Source organism: Protopterus annectens, chromosome 7.part0 (assembly GCF_019279795.1).
Source record: "Protopterus annectens isolate FY-2018-M chromosome 7.part0, PAN1.0, whole genome shotgun sequence".
NCBI lineage: Eukaryota > Metazoa > Chordata > Ceratodontiformes > Protopteridae > Protopterus > Protopterus annectens.
Genome location: NC_056739.1, coordinates 297,144,130 through 297,164,915, shown reverse-complemented (window position 1 = coordinate 297,164,915; position 20,786 = coordinate 297,144,130). Strand labels below are relative to the sequence as shown.

General features: G+C 41.2%; 1 protein-coding gene across 1 annotated transcript in view; it reads left to right on the top strand.

The window, feature by feature from the left end:
• The window catches only part of KLHDC8A (kelch domain containing 8A), a 581,975-nt gene extending 563,817 nt beyond the window's left edge, over positions 1-18,158 (top strand). The window contains exon 9 of the mRNA XM_044076810.1: positions 17,704-18,158. Within this exon, the coding sequence (XP_043932745.1) occupies positions 17,704-17,897 (194 nt within the window). The 3' untranslated portion in view covers positions 17,898-18,158. The remainder of the gene's footprint in view (positions 1-17,703) is intronic.
• The last annotated feature ends 2,628 nt before the right edge of the window (positions 18,159-20,786 follow it).

Here is a 20,786-nt window from a genome sequence, read left to right as displayed (position 1 = left end):
CAAAGTCCATTGCAGTGAGAATACTAAGAAATATAAATCAGTGCATCACGAATGGACTTTCAAATAACTGTCAGTGAGAATTATGCTTAGTTGTACTTGGAGTCATGTGACTATCTTGTTTGATAAACTGGGATGCCAGAAGTAGCTCCGTTTTGTGATTTTTTTTGATTGGCTCTTATACTGGCATACGGGCCAATTAAAAAAAAAAAAAGCGGAGGCTGTTTCGCCGGGATTTTAACCAGCAGTGTGGGGCTTGGGATCGGGCTGCTGATCCTGGGACAGTCCCACTCAAATAGTGACGTCTGGCAACCCTGGTTCTTTGTATGTTTGGACTTCTGTACAAACTTTTTTATGCCAAAGAGAGAGAGAGAGAAAGAGTGTAATTACTGCATCAGTACATGCACACAGCTATTAAATGGCAGTTAACATGGTTATTACAGTAAGTTGTTCAGAAATTACTTTTATGAGAAAGTGGTGAACTGTTTGTGGTAAGCATTTATGGCCTAGTTACTGCATATCGTAATAAACTACTACTGTTACAAGACCAGCAAGATATTCTTGACTCCTTTGGGGTGTACTTTACTAAATATATCAGGCAATTGGAAAGATCCCAGAGGTTTGAAATTAAAAATGTTAGAAGCCTAAAAGATCTAAACTGTGAAGGAATGACTGCAGACCTTATCCTTATAGTCACTTGCATATAGACTTCTTAGGGGTGATCTGTATCTTGCTTATAGAGCCATCAGGGATCCATTAGCCCAAAAGCTCTTATACCTCAGTAAGTCAAACTGTCCAGCTAACATTAGGGTTAGTGATCTAAATGTACTCCAACAAGTAAATAAGACAAAAATTTGTCCCACAGTGGGTACCCTTTCTCTGGAACAAATTTTCTCTCCAAGGTAAGTTTCAAAAGGTGCTGGACAACTGAATGGCTGTTTTCATATTCATGCCTGGTATGGCTGGCCTGACCATCCTTGAAAACTGAGACAAAGCTTAAGGATGGCTACTTATAAGGTGGAAATGGACTTATGGCTCAGTTGCTTTATAACTCCTGTGATCTTATGAGATATTTTCTCTGAAAAGAGGGAATATATGTATTAATGGGAGGAGAGGTAGTGCCGAGTTATAGTTTCATAGTATTGATAGCAGACCAAGGAAAATAGTTTTCTTGCAGAGTGTTCCTTTTTATACCAGATGACAAAGTTTTACGTGCATACCCCAACAAAAATCCAATTCCAAAGCATTCCCAAAGTCGTCATCTTTAGTAGTAGCAGACTCTTTCCCAAATGATGAGCTGTCTTGCTGCATAGCTAGGCATGGTCCTCATTTGCTGTCTGGATACCCTAATGCATGATCTGGAAGATGCAAGAATTGCTGCAGTGTGATTCCTCCCTGACTAAAGTGGTTAGAGAAAGAGAGAAAATGTGTAGATAAAAAAGTGACTGACTTGGGGAGAGGTGCACTCACTGAGATGCTAGTGAAATAGTTGTATACATGCCTGTGGGATTCCAGCACTGGTTTACATTATAAATAATGCTCATCATAAGGATCACTTCTGCAGTATCACTTTTATGTGTAGAAACAGCTGCATGTGGATGCTAATGCTTCCAGACAGACTTGTAGCACTGTTGCAAGCACTCTGAGTAGAGATGGGGTAGCGCTTTTCTACTTTGAAGACCTCAGCATGAGGCATAGCTGTAAAGGGAAAAGCAGCTGGTACCGTCTGCACTTCTGTGTATGCTGCTAGAAGTGTAGACATCTGATTCACAAAAGCCTGACTGCTCCTTTTAGGCTTCTTCAAATAGTACTAGATGCCCCACTTTGGGCATTTTCTAAAGAATACGAGTCTCAAAAATAAATGTCTGTCATTATTTAGCAATTGCAATCCTCAATGATTTTCCAGAAAAGCAGACATTTTATGAAGAACAGATCAAACTGTGAGGCAAAATTCTTGGCATTTTGTGAAATTCTGGGCAGCTGAAAGGTATGGCAAAATAACTTACTAATATAGCATAGTAAAACTACCAGGATTCTTCTGAGTTAAGACGTCCTAAGATCTGTGTAATAAATTTACAACCTTTTTTAATCAATATAGCAGAAGCAGGACTGATTTTTTAAATTAGATGAGGATAAATGGGGTGCAAGCTAAATTATAAACAAATGTAGCCAAAGAGAGGAAAATAGAGAGAGGGAGCACATCTACATAGAGGGATAGGTGATGCTCCCACACAGCGGCCAGATCTCAGCTTCTGCAGGAGGTTATTGGTAGAGTAGCTAGAATGGTGACCCAGAAGGTCTAGGTTCAAGTCCCAGTTGAAGCACGTTTCATTAATGCTGTGCAAGTAGACTTGGCAGGGCCTTTCCTACAAAACTTGTAATTGAAGTAGCAGTTAATTTGGGTTGATTAGAAAGGAGCAGGTATGTGCACTTTCTTATTTTCCATTTTTGTCTGGTTACTTGGTGTATTCTGTGGAAGGAAGGAATGTGCTCCTGCACTTAGATGTGAGTTACTTCACTTGTTGAAGTGAGTGATGACCCCCATAATATGTCCATTGCAAACCTCTTACCAGAGTCACTACTAGGTATGTGCAGGAAACGTGAAACGTAGGGGTTAGCATGGAAGATGGCTGTGCCATGATTGGCTGTTGCCCATTAGGGAATGAATGGCAGAGTCGCAGCAACTGGCCAGACAGTCAGTAGGTGGATGTGAAGCTAAAAAAAAATCTTTCAGAACACTCCTAGCAAAAGATCCAAGTCAGTCCTTGTTTCCCCTTTATGGCTCAGGAGGCCATCAGTCCCTAACTACAGATGTCCTTCTATTCAGTGTTGCAGTATTCTTTACATATGAGTTGTATTCCACCCAATGATCTGATGTCTGGCCTGTGTGCAAAAGCTTAGAGCCACTGCCTGTATGTGGGACATCACACAAAGGCACAGACAATATCAACCATAAAAGGGACATCCACATATACAATCTTCAGAACTTTTCACCACCATTTGGAAAGGTTGACTTGTACATTCGGTTTGCCATTGGATACTGTTGGTTTCATCTTCCAGCTTCAGATAAGTACCCCATAGGGGATTTAATATATTGCTATGCCTTTTGTTTTTGTTAATGTTATCCAAGAAGGGCAAGTGTAGGTGTGGAAGGCAAATTCCATATAAAGATAGTCATGAGCTGTGCTTGTTTTGTTTAGGGCCTGACCATAATCACCGGTCCTGCTCTGTTTGTCAGGCCTGTGTTCCCAAAACATTGCTCAGTCATCTGTTGGCCTTGAATCTTTATTTAGAAAACCAAAAGACTCAAATATCTGGATAGGGATGCTGTGGAAGGTTCTGCAAGTGCTTCTGAGCCATCTGTAAAGAAAAGGTCAACAAAGCTAGGCCCAAATCCACTTTAGCTGCACCTACTCCCTCCAACGTACCCCTTGAGGTTTATGAAAACCGGCCGTGTGACCAGAGGTAGGGTCCACTACTTTGGTGGGTACCGGGATGGAAGCCATCAGGAATGCAGATCCTAGCACGTCCGAGGCTGTGTAGGCACCCAGTTTGAACGATTTGGGAGAACCATGGCTAGTTATTGTAAAAGATTCTGGGACCATTCCAGCTTCTTTGTCCAAAGAGGAGGTAAGGCCTATGTATGCCATCTCTCTCCAACAGATTAAGCATTTTAAAAAGAAGCAAAAAAACTAGGCATGATTCTCCTCCTTCTACCCCTACATTGGACTGGGATTTTATTTTGCAAGGTCTCAATAAGGCTGTGATGGCTTTGAGGCTTCCAACTTCAGATTCTCCTATAGCCAGCCCGACCTTCTCCTCCTTTCTGGTGCTGCTGTCAGGGTCTCAAGGGCTTTCTTCAGGTAGCCTGTAAAATTCCAAATTCATGACACTGATTCTGAGGAGTCTTCCTCAGATGAAGTCTCTTTAGATTACTCCACCCAGATTTCTTCTCCATTGGAATATGCTTCCCCAGAGGAAGAGTCTAATGGGGGGATTTTCCCATAGAAGAGCTTTCCTTTGGGAAAACTATTAATAGGTTCATAGGTTCGTAGGTTGATACTGGGTTATCTGCCCTATGGCATTTATAAGCCTAGCCAGAGTGTGTTTGGCTTTCGCCACCCTTTTAGATTAGTTGACTGTGCCTCTGTATAGTAGGTCACAGAAGATAGCCCTTTTAAGGTTAGTTTACTGTGCCTCTGTCTAGTAGGGACACAGAAGAGATCCCATGGGTAAACCTACGATCTCCCATCCACTCATCAAGATTTCTCTTGAAGAGGGTCATTGAGGGGCTCTGCCTAACATGGATTGGGATTTTGTTCCAGAGTGAGGGGAGTCTCTGGGATATGAATCTGCCCCTCCAGCATGTCCTATTTATTTCTGTGCTGAGGTTTAAGTCCCTGGAGCATGTAGCTCTAAGGGATTTGGATTTCCTGAGGTGGAGCATGTCCATTAATTCTGGTTTGGACATGGCTTTATACGTCAGGCACAGATCGCCTCTGAGTAGGCGGTAAGCAACTGAGTAGAGCTGGAGTTTCTTTAGCCTAACTGCGTAGGGCATCTGTTTGAGTCCCTTGATCCTCTTGGTGAGGTACTTTTGGGGTCTTTCCAGTTGCTGCAGGTGTCGGGTAAGGTACATCCCAAATGGGGCATTGTATTCAATTATGGGCCTGATGAGTGATGAGTAGAGGGGCACAATGACCTCTCTTGATCTAGATGTGAACCCTTTCTTGATAAGGTGGGCTATATAGAAGGTCTTTCTAACCACTTTGGCAACGTGATTGTCAAAGGAGAGATTGCTATCTACTTGGGTCCCCAAATCCCTAATTACTTCTTCCGTACTTAATGGATTACCACCTGTGTGGTAATTTGTGGGCACTTTGATTTTCACAAAGGGGATGATTATGCACTTTTTGGCATTTAGCTTTAGGCCATGGCTCTAGCACCAGTTATCCGTCTCTGTGAGACTCTTTTAGAGGATGCTTGTGTCAGTCGGCGAGTCTATTATGGCACCCACTTTGCAGTCATCTGTGAACTTGGTCAGCCATAGTCCTCCCGTGTTAGCCTGTACCTCAGAGAAATATATACCGAACAAGAGAGGTCCCAGGACTGAGCCTTGTGGGATGCCACTTGTAACTGGTTTAGAGTCTGACATGGCACCTTCAATTCTGACCATGTGGGTTCTATCCCTGAGCCAGTTTGCAACCCATCTTGTGACATAGGAGTTGATATTTAAGCTGGTGAGCTTATTTATGATGCCCGAGTGGGGTATTGTGTCGAAGGCTTTTGCGAGGTCCAGGTAGGCTGTGTGGACTACCTTCCCTTCATCTATGGCCTTGGTGACTGTTTCAAAGAAGTCGACCAGGTTCATGAGGCAAGATCTGCCCTTAACAAAGCCAAATTGGGTAGGATCCAGTGTTTGGAGGTTCCCAATGTCTTTGTTTATGAGTTCCATGATGATACGCTCCATAGCTTTGCAGACCAGGCTAGTCAGGCTTATAGGGCAATAGTTTCCGGGGTCCGTTGTGGCACCACCTTTGTGGAGTGGGACCACTGTTGCTGTACACCATTCCTTGGGTACATATCCTGTAGTAAGGCTGAGATTGAACAGTGACTTTATGTGAGGGTTCAGTTATTCTTGGAGCTCATGTAAGATGCAGCCCGAGACACCGTCCGGTCCCATTGATGCTGTGTTTTTTGCTTTTGAGAGGGCAGCTCTCACCTGTGCATCTGTGATGTCAGGGAGGCTATACTCTGTTGGGATAGACATTTTCTCTTTTGGGGGGGGGGGGGTTTGCACTGAACCTGTCTGCCAGGATGTTGGCAATGTCTGTGGGTTCAGTGTATTTTTTGTCATTTTGCACTAACTCAGAGCATATCTGGGAGTTGCCACCCAGGTTCCTGACATAACTAAAGAAGGCCTTGTGATTATCTTTAGCATCTTGTGCAATTTTTCTTTCGAAGCTGGCCTTAGATAATTTTATGAGGGATCATAGTTTCTTGCTAGTACTGATCAGAGATGCCTTCCCTTTTTGGGATTTTGCTCTATCATGTAGTAGCTTCCTCCTTCTGTTGTATAGCTTATTTATGGCTGGGGTCCACCAGACAGGTCTCCTGCCTTTGGAGGAGTGAGTCTTGGTTTTATTTGGGATAGCACGATCCATGCATTCCTGTAGGTGTCCATAGAATGCATTTGTAAAGGATTCTGCGGTTTGGGCCGTATTTTCCACTGGTCCGGGGGCTTTGAAGGATTCCACCTCGGTTTTGAGAAGTGTGAAGTTTGCTTTTGAGAAGTTCTTCACCGTGGTTTCCTTGGCTGGGGGTGGGGATGGGGAATTCTTTAAGTGAGATTTTTCTCAAATTTCAGAAGAACAGAATAGATATTATGAGCTATTCCAGTCGGAGGCCCCTGCTCCTTCAGCAGTTCTTCCAGTCCTGCCAGCCTTCTTAAATGCCTTTAAAGCAGCTTCTAAGACCCCTGACTCCCAAGCCCATGCCACTAAAAGACCAGATCGCTTCTCTAAGGTCCCTGAGGATTGAACGTTTCTTTTTAAATTCCCCTCAGCTGACCCAGCTGTGGTTTCTATTGCTTCAAATAAATCTTCATAACTATCTCCCTCTACTAAATGGCTTCCTTCTGATAAGGAAAGTAAAATTTTGGAAATATTGGGTAAGAAGTTCTGTACTTCTTCTACCTTGGCCATCAGAGCTATTAATTACCAAACAGACATGTCTAGGTATGCTCTGGCTTTGCTCTCTTAGGCTACCCATGCTCTTTCCCCATTACCTGACTCAGAGGCTAAGTCACTGGCTCTTTCTCTCTTATTTGCCTCCTCCCAGGTAGTTAGACACTCAGTCAGGTGCAGTTATGATGCCATGGAGGCCTCTACCCGAGCAGCAGCTTCTGCTTCTGTTCTCAGAAGGCATTCCTAGTTACATCTCCAGGCACTCCTTGATGACACTAAGGCAAAATTGCTTGATGCTCCTCTGGATAATTTCTCCCTTTTTGACAAAGCAGAACTATTTAAATAATTGCAGGACAAAGGTAAGGAAATCCAGGATTTGAAACACTTACTTGTTTCACCAGTTCCAAAATTTCACAGGAACTTTCCTGGCCAGAATCCTTTTGTCAGGAAATCTGCTTGCTCCTCCACTTCTGCTCCTTCTGGAACTAGGCCACGTAAGTCTTCCAGGAGACACCCATAGGCTAAGGCTGTTACTTCTGCTGCTGTTGCCCCTCCTCAGCAGCCCTTTCAGCCCAAACGAAGTCCTCTGTGATGTTTTGCCCCCTCTTCCAAGTCATACCTCAGTCTCTTTACCTCTGTCTTTCCCTTTCAGCTTGAATGGAAATCACTCAGGAATCCTGGGTGATTTCAGTTTTCCAAAATGGATATTTTATGACTTGGAACACTCTCCCTCCTTTTCAGGGAAACCTCCCTACAGTCAACTGCGTCTGTTTCCCTTGATAATGGATCAACTTTCTGACCAAAGTATCATTCAGTCTGTCCCTCTAGACCACAAGGGGAAGGGATTATATTCTAGGATGCTTTTAGTTCCAAGGAAAGATGGCCCTTGGAGATCTATCTTAGATCGTTCCCTATTAAGCACTTTCCTGGTGGTGCCTTCTTTCGGAATGCTATCCCTGCCTGTTCTCTTTCCCCTGGTCCCTCCTCAAGCTTTCTTAGCTTCTCTGGATCTCAAAGATGCATACCTGCATATCCGTCTTCATCCTCACTTCAGAAAGTGTTTGCGTTTCTCGGTGAGTTCTTTGCACTTTCAGATTACTGCCTTGCCCTTTGATCTTTCTACTGCTCCAAGGGTATTCACAAAGTGCCTGCCCCAGCCATTGCCTACTTAAGGCTGAAAGGACTTCAAGTTTACCCATACTTAGAAGATATGCTGTTTCTGTCCAGCAGCCCAGACCTGTTAACCCAACATCTGAACCTAGCTATTCCCTTTCTGGATTTCTCAATAAATTTCAGAAAATCATGCCTCACACCAGGTCAGGATCTTATATTGCTGGGATGCAGGTTCCTCACAGACTTGATGATGGTTTTTCTTCCTGTGGAGAAAGCAACTTATCTCAAGACATTCATGGAGGCTGTTCTGCCTCTTCCTTCCGTCACGGCCAGGGAGTTTTTAAGATTGCTGGGGTTCATGGCCTCCATTATTCCCATGATGCCCTTTGCAAAGCCATACATGAGAAAGTTCCAATGGTTTCTAAAAGTAGTTTGGTCCCATCATAGGATCATAGGAAGTTACTAGGCCATTGGCCCTGAGGCCATTATAAGCTTAGCCAAGAGTTTAGCCCATGTTTAGCCAAGTTAGCACCCAATGCCCCAGTCCAGCAGGAACACAGGTGGAATCCCAGGGGTGTATTTTCTATTTCCCATCCAGTTTGCGATTAAAAAGGGATAATGAGGTACTCTGCTTGACGTGGAGAGGAAGTCTATTCCACAGATGGGGGAGTCTCTGGGACACAGATCTGTCCTGCCAGCAAGTCCTACTGATGTCACAGATCAGGTTGAGGTCATGCATGTGGGTTACTCGAGTGGAGCTTGACTTGTGGATATGCAGCAGTCCCATCAAGGCGGGGTCTGAGATTGCTTTGTATGCCAGATAGAGGTCACCTCTCAGGAGTCTTTATGAAAGTGAGTAGAGGGACGGGGCTTTTAGCCTGTCAGTGTAGAATAGATGTTTGAGGCCCTGGATTCTCTTGGTGAGGAATCTCTGTGGTCTCTCCAGCTGCTGCATGTGCTGTGCGAGGTACATGCTGAAAGGGTCCTTGTGCTCAATAATGGGCCTTATGAGGGAAGAATACAGGGATATTATGACCTCCTTGTCCCTGGTTGAGATACCCTTACTTATAAGGTGGGCCATGTAGAAAGCTTTCCGTACAACGCAAGCAACATGGTGGTCAAAAGTCAGGTTGCTGTCAACCTGGATGCTCAAATCCCTCACGACTAATTGAGTGCTCATCCATTAGATGTATTGATTGCCCTTCTTCACTGACTGAAAACAGAGTTAGGTTGGTGGATACATCCACTCAGTCAGAACCCTGGCCTATGTCTTCAGGTACCTCAACCAGTTCAGCAACTCTTCACAGATGCCTCAGACTTGGGTTGGGGAGCAGCCTTTGTCTCCATGAAAAAATAAAAAAGCAAGTTGGTTCCACCACAGCAAACCTTTAATAACACGAAAAAACAGGGTAAGTACTTTCACAGATGTCCTCCGCTTCATCAGACCATTCAATAACAAACAAACTACTAATAAGGTTATTTAAACACTGAACAGCCAATGAGGACTGTAGGTTAACAAGCAGAATTAACCCATTCATATCATGTTGTAAAACAGTCATAAATATAAAATGTGTGCAAAACCTTGTAAAATATATAAATGGAAACTCACAGTTACAGTAAAAATGACATAGCATCTAAAACTTATTACATATAATATATATAAAAATATATAAAAAAAAACATTTAAAAAAACATTATCCATGTGTCATATGTATACAAAAGAAAAACATAACATGTCACATTAGCTAATGCAGTACTTACTCATAAATAAATCTATATAGAAGGTAAACCTACTAATAGAGAGTGTACCAACTAATAAAAGAGATCAGTGTTTGAGAGCTCTAGCTTTGAGAAATGATTTTAACGACACCTTGCTATTCAGGCCTGGGGGCTTATCAGCCTGAAAACGCATAATCCATTTCTGTTCCAACAGTTTCGGTTTTATTACTGAGATAACCACCTCTAATACTACTATGTAAAATTTCCAAAACAAAACACTTGAACTTGTGTGTGGAACGTTCATTGGCAACATGCATGGCCAGAGCACTAGTTTCTTTAGCATTTCTAATGTCCCTGAGATGCTCCAAAATTCTATCTTTAAATGCTCTGTTGGTCTTACCAGTGTAGAATGAAAAACATACAATGCAGACGCAAAAATACACAACGTTCTTAGTGTGGCAATCAGCATAGAAGGTTGTGTCTATCTCAAAGCCTAACTGTGGATGTGCAAAGAACCCTCCAACATGTATGCGTGCACAGGCCATACATCTCCTGCATGCATATGTCCCCATTCTCTCAGAGTAAACACAATCTTGATATCCTAAAGGTTTGTAACAAAGCTGGTTCTTGAGGGATCTATTATTTCTAAAAGTGAAATGAGGTTGGTGGCCTATCACTCCTTTCAGTTCTTGAACTGTTGAAAGAATATCCCAGTTGTTCCTGATCACATCGCAAACCATGCGTATATTGCTAGCAAAAGTTAAGGGCAATCTAATCCCCACCCCATTGTCAGTTGTAGAACCAGTTGGATTATTTACATCACTTACAACATTGATCTGGGTATTGGACGAGATGTTCGACATAGCATCTAAAACTTATTACATATAATATATATAAAAAATATATAAAAAACATATATAAAAAACATTATCCATGTGTCATATGTATACAAAAGAAGAAAAACTTAACATGTCACATTAGCTAATGCAGTACTTGCTCATAAATAAATCTATATAGAAGGTACACCTACTAATAGAGAGTGTACCAACTAATAAAAGAGATCAGTGTTTGAGAGCTGTAGGTTTGAGAAATGATTTTAACGACACCTTGCTATTCAGGCCTGAGGGCTTATCAGCCTGAAAATGCATAATCCATTTCTGTTCCAACAGTTTCGGTTTTATTACTGAGATCACCACCTCTAATACTACAATGTAAAATTTCCAAAACAAAACACTTGAACTTGTGTGTGGAACCTTCATTAGCAACATGCATGGCCAGAGCACTAGTTTCTTTAGCATTTCTAATGTCCCTGAGATGCTCCAAAATTCCATCTTTAAATGCTCTGTTGGTCTTACCAATGTAGAATGAAAAACATACAATGCAGATGCAAAAATACACAACGTTCTTAGTGTGGCAATCAGCATAGAAGGTTGTGTCTATCTCAAAGCCTAACTGTGGATGTGCAAAGAACCCTCCAACATGTATGCGTGCACAGGCCGTACATCTCCTGCATGCATATGTCCCCATTCTCTCAGAGTAAACACAATCTTGATATCCTAAAGGTTTGTAACAAAGCTGGTTCTTGAGGGATCTATTATTTCTAAAAGTGAAATGAGGTTGGTGGCCTATCACTCCTTTCAGTTCTTGAACTGTTGAAAGAATATCCCAGTTGTTCCTGATCACATCGCAAACCATGCGTATATTGCTAGCAAAAGTTAAGGGCAATCTAATCCCCACCCCATTGTCAGTTGTAGAACCTCTGTCTTTCCCTTTCAGCTTGAATGGAAATCACTCAGGAATCCTGGGTGATTTCAGTTTTCCAAAATGGATATTTTATGACTTGAAACCTCCCTACAGTCAACTGCATCTGTTTCCCTTGATAATGGATCAACTTTCTGACCAAAGTATCATTCAGTCTGTTTATATTCTAGGATGCTACAACATTGATTTGGGTATTGGACGAGATGTTCGACATAGCATCTAAAACTTATTACATATAATATATATACAAAATATATAAAAAACATATATAAAAAACATTATCCATGTGTCATATGTATACAAAAGAAGAAAAACTTAACATGTCACATTAGCTAATGCAGTACTTGCTCATAAATAAATCTATATAGAAGGTACACCTACTAATAGAGAGTGTACCAACTAATAAAAGAGATCAGTGTTTGAGAGCTCTAGCTTTGAGAAATGATTTTAACGACACCTTGCTATTCAGGCCTGAGGGCTTATCAGCCTGAAAACGCATAATTCATTTCTGTTCCAACAGTTTCGGTTTTATTACTGAGATCACCACCTCTAATACTACAATGTAAAATTTCCAAAACAAAACACTTGAACTTGTGTGTGGAACCTTCATCAGCAACATGCATGGCCAGAGCACTAGTTTCTTTAGCATTTCTAATGTCCCTGAGATGCTCCAAAATTCCATCTTTAAATGCTCTGTTGGTCTTACCAATGTAGAATGAAAAACATACAATGCAGATGCAAAAATACACAACGTTCTTAGTGTGGCAATCAGCATAGAAGGTTGTGTCTATCTCAAAGCCTAACTGTGGATGTGCAAAGAACCCTCCAACATGTATGCGTGCACAGGCCTTACATCTCCTGCATGCATATGTCCCCATTCTCTCAGAGTAAACACAATCTTGATATCCTAAAGGTTTGTAACAAAGCTGGTTCTTGAGGGATCTATTATTTCTAAAAGTGAAATGAGGTTGGTGGCCTATCACTCCTTTCAGTTCTTGAACTGTTGAAAGAATATCCCAGTTGTTCCTGATCACATCGCAAACCATGCGTATATTGCTAGCAAAAGTTAAGGGCATTCTAATCCCCACCCCATTGTCAGTTGTAGAACCAGTTGGATTATTTACATCACTTACAACATTGATCTGGGTACTGGATGAGATGTTTGTGAAATACGGTCAACATCTCCCCTTCCTCTCTCTCCAAGCTTCACTGATCTGGGTGTCAATGACTGCATGTTTATAACCCCTTTCAATAAATTCTTCCTTCAGTTTAGCTAAAGCCAATGTTAGCTGTGCATCATCGCTATGGAGACACATCATCCGAAAGATCTGCCCTCTCAAAACATTGAGCTTGGTATAATTGGGGTGCATGCTACTATTATGTAGTAGGTTATTACTCCTAACACTCTTCCTGTACAGAGTAGAGGAAATGGAGTGTAGAGTATCTTTACTTACTCTCACATCCAAAAACTCTATCTCATCTGATGAGTATGTATAAGTGAATTTCAAAAAATTATTCAAGCCATTCAAATAATGCAAAAACTGTAGTAGGTTCTCCTCTGTATCTTGCTACAACATAAAAATATCATCCACAAAACGCTTAAACCATTTTATCGAAGCACAATATCTGTTGTTGGAAATGACAAATTTGCTCTCCCAGTTAACAAGTTATAGATTGGCATAGCTATTGGCACACGCAGTGCCCCATTGCCATGCCAACCTTCTGGATGTAAAAAGTGTCATCGAAGATAAATGCATTATTCTCAAGAATAACCTCTACTGTATTGCTCTGAATTTTGTAAGCATGATTACAACAGTTACTTCATGTAAGTTCTTTTTTTTTTTCTAAAATCTCTTTGTTTCAGTTGTCTTTTTTGAAGTAATAACAACAATACGGTAACTCAAAAACACAAATAAACAATACAAATACCTATCTAAAGAAAACATACTTCATGTAAGTTCTGGGGTCAAACTCCTAGGAAGCATATATTCTTTGTAATAGAAAATGGTAGTTCAACTTTGTGCCACAAGATGGCATTGTATTAAAAGTTTTTTTAGAAAAGGTTTTAAAAGGTTTTAGAGATTTTAAAGTTTAAATTAAAGTAATAAAAGCGACTGTACCAAAGAGTTTGAAAACTTTTAGACAACTGGCATGATATTTGATTGTTATCATTAGTGCAATTAGGTCAATAGTACTTTTTATGCAAGAAATAAGGCATTTAGAATGTGCTTTAAAAGTTTTCATGACATAACTTTCAGTTATGCCTCATTCACTATGCAGCATGAGATTGGTGGTGGTTTTAAATGTTAATTGATGTATATATATGCACTGATGTAGTTATCAGCCCACATCTGAGGAAGTTTTTTGAAATGAAAACGTACTTGCATTTGGAGCGTTAGTGTGATTTCAGTGTTTTTTCCTTGGATTAAACTATTTTAACAGCTGAAAAGCATTGTTCCTTGGCGTTTTTATCCTGTGGATTTCTGTGGACTACACTGTTAAGTCAGCAACTACAAGGCTTGACTAAGTCGTCCTGTCCGTAAGCTTCATTGTGTTTTCTTCCAGGGTCTTGGCATATGTTTTTTAGTTACTTTTTTGACCTGTTGGCAGTTTTTGGCAATACTAGAAAATCTTACATTTCCAAGTGGAAAAGATGTTCCATTTGCTGCCAAAAAAGGATTGAGGATCCGTTTGGCATGGACATTCCGTTAGTACTTTCTTACCTGTGTGAGGTGCTCAACAGTGGTCTTTTCTATTCCTCAGTTAAAGTCCACTGTTCCGCCTTGTCTGCCTGTTTGCCTTTAATTCCCTCCTAAGCTTCCAGGATAGAAGTTACGATTTTTCTTAAAGGCGTCCTACATTTAAGACTCCCCCCCCCAAGAAACCAGTTCCTCCTCCTATGTGTTGGAAAAACGTACTCAGGCCCCTTTTGAACCAGCAGCTTTGGCTTCTCTAAAGCTTTGCATATGGAGAACTGTGCTTCTCATAGCCTTAACCTCTGCTAGAAGGATCTCTGAAATTCAGGCATTGATGGCTTCACTGCCTTTTCAGTTCTTTCATAGGGACAGAGTATCCTTGAGAACTAATCCAACTTTGATGCCAAAAGTGGTGAATGAGTTGTCTCCTAATCAGTCTATCCAATTGCCTACCATCTTCCCTTTGCCTCAATCCCCCAGTGAGAGGATTTTACATATCTTAGATGTGCATAGACAACTCAGATTTTACCTTGACAAGTCTACTAGGAGGTCCGACCAACTTTTTGTGTCCTTTCATGCCAGTGCTCGGGGGTTTGCCTTTGTCCAAACAAACTATTTTCACATGGCTCTCTAAGGCTATTGTGTTTTGCTATGAATTCCATGGGAAGTCCTTATAACCATCTGTTAAGGTCCATTCCACTAGATCAGTTGCATCCTCATGGGCCTTCTTTAAAGGTCTGGATGCTCATTCCATCCTGGAAGCTGCCACCTGGTCATCTGTTCATACCTTTATGAAACATTACAAATTGTACACTGTTTCTAGATCCAGGGCAGGATTTGCTAGGGCAATTCTGCATGGATTCTTGGAAAATGCTTCTTAGATTTCCCCTACTCTATCCTCCTTCCTGGGTTCCCTTTCAGCTTTTGCACTCTCCCATATGTAAGAAATACTGCAACATTAAATAGAAGGACATAGAATAGTTGTGTAAAATCTTACCATAACCATAGATGTCCTTCTCTTCTGTGTTGCAGTATTCTATCCCTCCTGCCTTCCCCTATAACTTGCTCTTTCCTTGGATGATCTCCTTAGTCTCCCTTTGGACTGCCTTCATCGTGGGTCTTTCTTATTCTGAAGATTGTACTTGTAGACATCCCTTTTATGGCTGACGTAGTCTGTGCCTTCTGGCCGGATGGCAGGTCATTGGGCGGAATACAACCTATGTGTAAAGAATACTGCAACATAGAAGAGGAGGACATCTATGGTTATGGTAAGATTTTACACAACTATTCTGTTTCTTGAATTATGGCTGTGGATGTACACTCAGGGACCTAAAGGTGCAGGACAGATAGTCCAACAAACTCAAGTATATAAATAGGAAGGAGATGATAGTCATAATTTATGCACTGTACAGTTTTCAAATAATTGCTTTGTCCTGCCAGCCTTAAAGTAGTGATGAACAAGAAATCAAGAAAAAAAGGCAGACATGCTTATCTTTCTTCAGATAGGTCATGACAACACGGGAAGTGGCCTGCAAACAAGACCAGCACGCCCTAACTGTTTACATATCCAGCAATCAGAGTACTGTAGCACATGACCTCAGTGTTTCTTTCAGCAGCCTGCAAAAATTGTGGTTGGATAAGGAGGCCTTTCAAACTAAAGCTCATAAGTGGGAAATCTCAAGGGTGCACTGATCAACAATCAGATCTTGAAGTCCTAGGGTATGAATATATCCTCTATTCCCTGCAGTTATGGCTTTCATTATGCCTTCCCTCACATTCTGCTTCTATCAAGAGTTCTTTATAAAGAAGAAGGAAAAAGGCAATATTCATCTTAATAGCATACTTTTAGCTAAGAATGCTATGATTCTTAATAGTAGTCCAGATGTGCACAGATGGATCCCTGCCCCTTTTCCATACTACTACATTCTTTATAAAACAACAAAATGGAACTTCAGTCCACCCTAACCTCAAACTGCTTTTTTGGATGATTAGCCTAGTCATTATCAGGGATCAGTTCATCCCAAAGGTGGTTCGCTTTGTACAGCAGACTAGGAAGCCTAAAACCAGAAAGTCATATCTATAAAGTAGGCCCTGCATTATCTTCTGGTTTAGCTATGTTCAGTTGACTCGACTTAGAATGAATAATGCTTTACTAATTAATTAATTTATTTTATTTTATTTGTTTATAAAGAAGTGTATCTAAAAATCAGAGAAAAAAATATTTCTTGCAAGGAGGGCAAGCCTGTCAAGACCCCCCCCCCCCAACTTGAGGAGTTTGATGTCCCATCCTTACAGTGGTAAAAACCCCACTGCAGTGCACTGTTGACCCACACAGAATAAGTAAATGTAGTTTTGTTGAATGTGATACACAAAGGCTGCTCACTCCATCTACACTCATTGCAGTACAGGATAACGATAACTCTGTCTGCCACAAGGACAGGGTGGCTCTCAGAACTCGCCCTTCATTAATACCAAGAGGAGTCTTGAAGATTGCATTGATTCACATCATACAGCTCCCTGTTTCTTATCCAGACATTCAAATTAAGGAATAAAGAATTCTGCATTTGATGGATGTGTGTAGACAGCTAAAATATTACACAGAGAGAACCAAAGGTTTTATTAAGTCTGCCTTTTGTCTCTTTTGTACCAGGAAAGTGAGTCAGACTAGTGTCTAGACAATATCTGTCTAAATGACTGGGTAAGATGCATCACTTTTGTTATGACCACCATAGTAAAAATGCTAGCAGGTCGTTTAGGAACACATTTTATCAGGACAAATATTACTTTGCTATTGTGTCAGTTTAGGTCATCTGTGAGAGAGCAGCCTGGATCACCAGTCAACATCATACCTTTCAGAAGCATTACAGTACTACAGACTAAACATATAATCCTGAAGCAGTGCAGGCTCCGCCATTCAAGCGTGTTGTAACCTCCTCCCTAGTCTGGGGACAGGCATTGATAGCAGACTGCTTTAGTACTGCTTTAGTACTGCTTTAGCACTGCTTTAGTACTGCTTTAGTACTGCTTTAGCACTCTTCTGCTGTATAAGGAATCGTACTGCAGTGATCCTTATGAATGACACAGCAGAACTGTTTAAGTATACTGACCTTAACAGAAGGTGTTTGGGTTACAGGTTCACTGCTGCAGTACAAGCTGTTTCCCACTTTATTCTCCTGCTTGTTCTTGGATTTCTCCCATGCCCACTAGGGAAGGGATTTAGAGAATGGGTGGCTGAGGCTGGGTTTCCATCTTTGAGTAAGCTTTCCTACTCAACGATTGTTCTCCTTACCCTACAGGCCACTCAGCCTTCCTAAGAACCTGGGGTGAGTTTGCCATACCTCATTTACAGATGCCTGACCTTATGGCACCCTGGAAGCTGTTGTCAGTGCGGATGATATGCTTTATTGGTGATCTTTTGCTCCCAGAAAAGAACAGAAAATGTTGTCACCCACTCTGGCTTTACAGTTGAGGGTTGTGTTGTCTTTCACAACATAGAAGAGATCTGCTCCACCACTCATGGTATGCCTGACAGCTGTAGATGTCTGGCCAGAAGATTAATTCCTGTGCACAAGAAAGTGTTTTGCAGCAATGATCCTGTTATTCAAACTTCTCCTGTTGTGGTAAGTGTTCTTGTACAACTGTACTTTCTGTGTTGAAGTCAGCAGGCAATACTGCTTCATGGTACATGAATACTGACGTGTATGACTACATTTGAAATGTTTGTCTTTCAGGTAACCATCCTTCTGTGCTAGATTCTGCTATAGCTCTGCATCCAGTGAAAAAAAAATGGGAATGTCTAACTCCCATGCCGACCCCTCGTTGTGCCTGTTCAAGCATCGTTTACAAGAACCGACTGTTTGTCATTGGAGGAGTAAGCCAAGGACCCAGCGATGCTGTTGAAATGCTGAGTGTAACAGATTCATAGTCTGGACTTACAGATATTTTAAGGACTTTCAGTGAATTCGTTTTGAAAAAAAAAAAACAAAAACAAAACAAAGCACATATATGTACAGACAGTCCAGATTTTCTACACCCTTTCTGTACAAACTGGGTAGTGATGTACGTTTTCAAGTCTTGCATTTTTAATGTTTCTCTGCCATTATGCAGTTCACCAAAACCATGAGTGTTAACATCTGAAGTCAGAATGTCTCTGTTCTGGTAACAAAATACAAAAACTCTGCTTTGATTTCTTTGTGGTAGTAATTAGTTAATAAATAGCCTGGCATATGTACAGTCACTGAGGAATACAGAAGAAAGTTATGGTAATCCAGCACAGTCTTTAAATACCAGCTTTCTATCTTAACTGCCCTTGTGAGCCATTTTAAGTCGAGCCAGTTATCTCTTGTGAGACTCAAACCCTGCACCTTGTGTTTGTAAGGCAAACACCTTAACCATTAGGCCACCCTCTCCACCTGCAAGAAGGAAATGCTGTTGGGGATGTTTCTTGTGTAATTGGTCCCTGCAAATGCTTCTTTGGGATAAGAGCAATGCCAGGGGTTTATGTAAAGAAAGTGGAGAGTTTAAATAAACTATGCAGGAAGTGCAGAAAAAGTAAATTCTATATATGTAGTGTTTGTTTTAATTAGCTTTGAATGTAGACATTTTAAGAGCCATATTGTTCACTGCTTAGTTGTTCTTTAGGCAGGAAAGGATTAAGTCATAATTGCAATTAAAATTTTAGCTCTCCTTAAATAGTTGCAGTAGGTTATGAGAGAAACAGTTATGAAGTTTCCACTTAGCTGTCATAACTTACACATTTAAAATGGGAGGAAGTTTCTTTTTAAGAAGACAGAAGTCTTCCCTCCATGGGTTCCAGCATGTTCTATAAACTGCCTTGTCTCTCTTTGTTATAGCAGCCAGATATGGATGGACAAGCAGTAAACTGTGGAGAAGAATACAAATGGTATGTCTCTTTCACTGGACAGGAGAGAAGCAAGACTACAGTAGGTATGGCTGGTGTTGAGACCAGAACCATTAAATTGTCTTGTTTTAAATAGTAAGGGTGCATTTTCATGTATTTTATTGATCACAGACATGAAGACTGATTAGTACTTGGGCTCAGTACTGAAAACAAAGAGTAGTGTTTCCCATTAATATATCCCAATGGGAGTCTTATGGTAATCCTGGCAAGGGTGCAACCTCAGAATTCTTCTCAGTAGTCCAAGGGCTGAGAGGCAGCACTACAGTAACCTGCATGTGTTCACAGTAGGATTTGTGGTTATTTCAAACCATGAAGTCAACTGTCACTTACTGTGGAGGTGAAAGTATTTGACGTTTGATAGTGCTAACTTCCAGTGTTGTCCAGAAAATGGTTAGAAAAGACAGAAGTGAAAAAAGCCGTCTCTCACGATGAGCAAGCCCATCACTTTTTCATTGGTTACAGTAGGAATTGAAACCAGTAATGTAGTCCCTGACTGATGCCCCAAGTGTGCAACATTGTCATTCCCCCTTCCGTTCATTTCAACTCCCACAGCACCAAGGTCACTAAATGAAGTTAGGTCAGGTGGACTGTAGTCAGTGGTTTGTCCCTATACATCATGCAGATGGCCTGCTGTGGATTACATCATCTGCGGAGGTGGAGGTAGCAGTGGCTTGATGGCTGGACATGTGCCAGCTGCACTGTGACTGTGTGGTGGCAGTCCAAGTATTTTGGAGGGAAACGGGTCCAAAAGAAAAGTGAAGCAAAAAAAAAAGAAAGTTGGAAGGATAAAGCTGGCGACCTTTAAATACCCTAACAGACTCAACAAACTCTCAAAACCATACAGAACCTTGGGATACGTTTTCCCATGTGAAGAGTAAAACCTCTCCGTACTGAAAATTTGGCTTTTGTTTGGATTCCAGTAGCTGATCATGGTTTGATGAAATGACTTTTGACAAAAGTACTACTCTGGTGACTTCATTTTTATGCAGTGCAGGCAGCTAATGGATACAGAATACCAGTTCTGTGCTGCTCTGCCTTTAGCAGGGAAGGAATACTGCCAGATTCTACCATGTTGGGGCCATGTTTTGGCTCAGGTGTAGCAGTTCTTTGTAGTATATCCCACATCCATGGAAGGGGGTGGTTTACAATTACAAAATAGCATAAAATCTCAGATAAAAAGAATCTTGCTTTCTGTACTCATAAGTGACATGTGGCCTGAATATTAGCTACCCCTGGTAGCTCTTCATACCCCTGGTAGCTCTTCATACAACCCAGGAAGGACGAGTGGAGAGAACAGACTGAAAATAAACAAGCATAAAAACAAATAGCTGTGTGACTGACAGATGCCATTCTTGTCGCCTTGTCTGTCAGTCCTGGACTTGTCTTGTGCCAGATCTGTAGCTTGACATCAAGAACTAACACTGCAAGGCGACCAGTCAAAAAGCTAATGAAGGAACAAAAGACCCTTCAGAAATAAACATTTAGAGAAGATAAGCCACTTTTTCCCACTCTATAGCTGCTTACCTTTAAGATTAAGTTGAAAAAGTGCATAATTTCAGCTTGCATTAAACTACTGTAGCAGTTTATTGACACTTAGATGCACATGTGTAGTGGCTCTTAACCCTGGACAATACCTTTGGCTTTATAAAGCAGTAGTAGTGTCAAGTGAAGGCAAGAATCTAGATTATTCTGCTCTTCTGCTATTTGGGAGGTTGACATCCGGGTGGGATAGTTTTATTTGCATCACATTTGACTGTTTCATAAGCTTGACGATGTTCTTTCTAAAGAAATGTTTTCATTAGTTGTCGGTTGGCAGGCAGTTGCAAAAGGAATAGAAGTAGCTGAAAAGAACTGAACCATCTTTTGTGCCACGTCTACAAGAACTGTGATCAT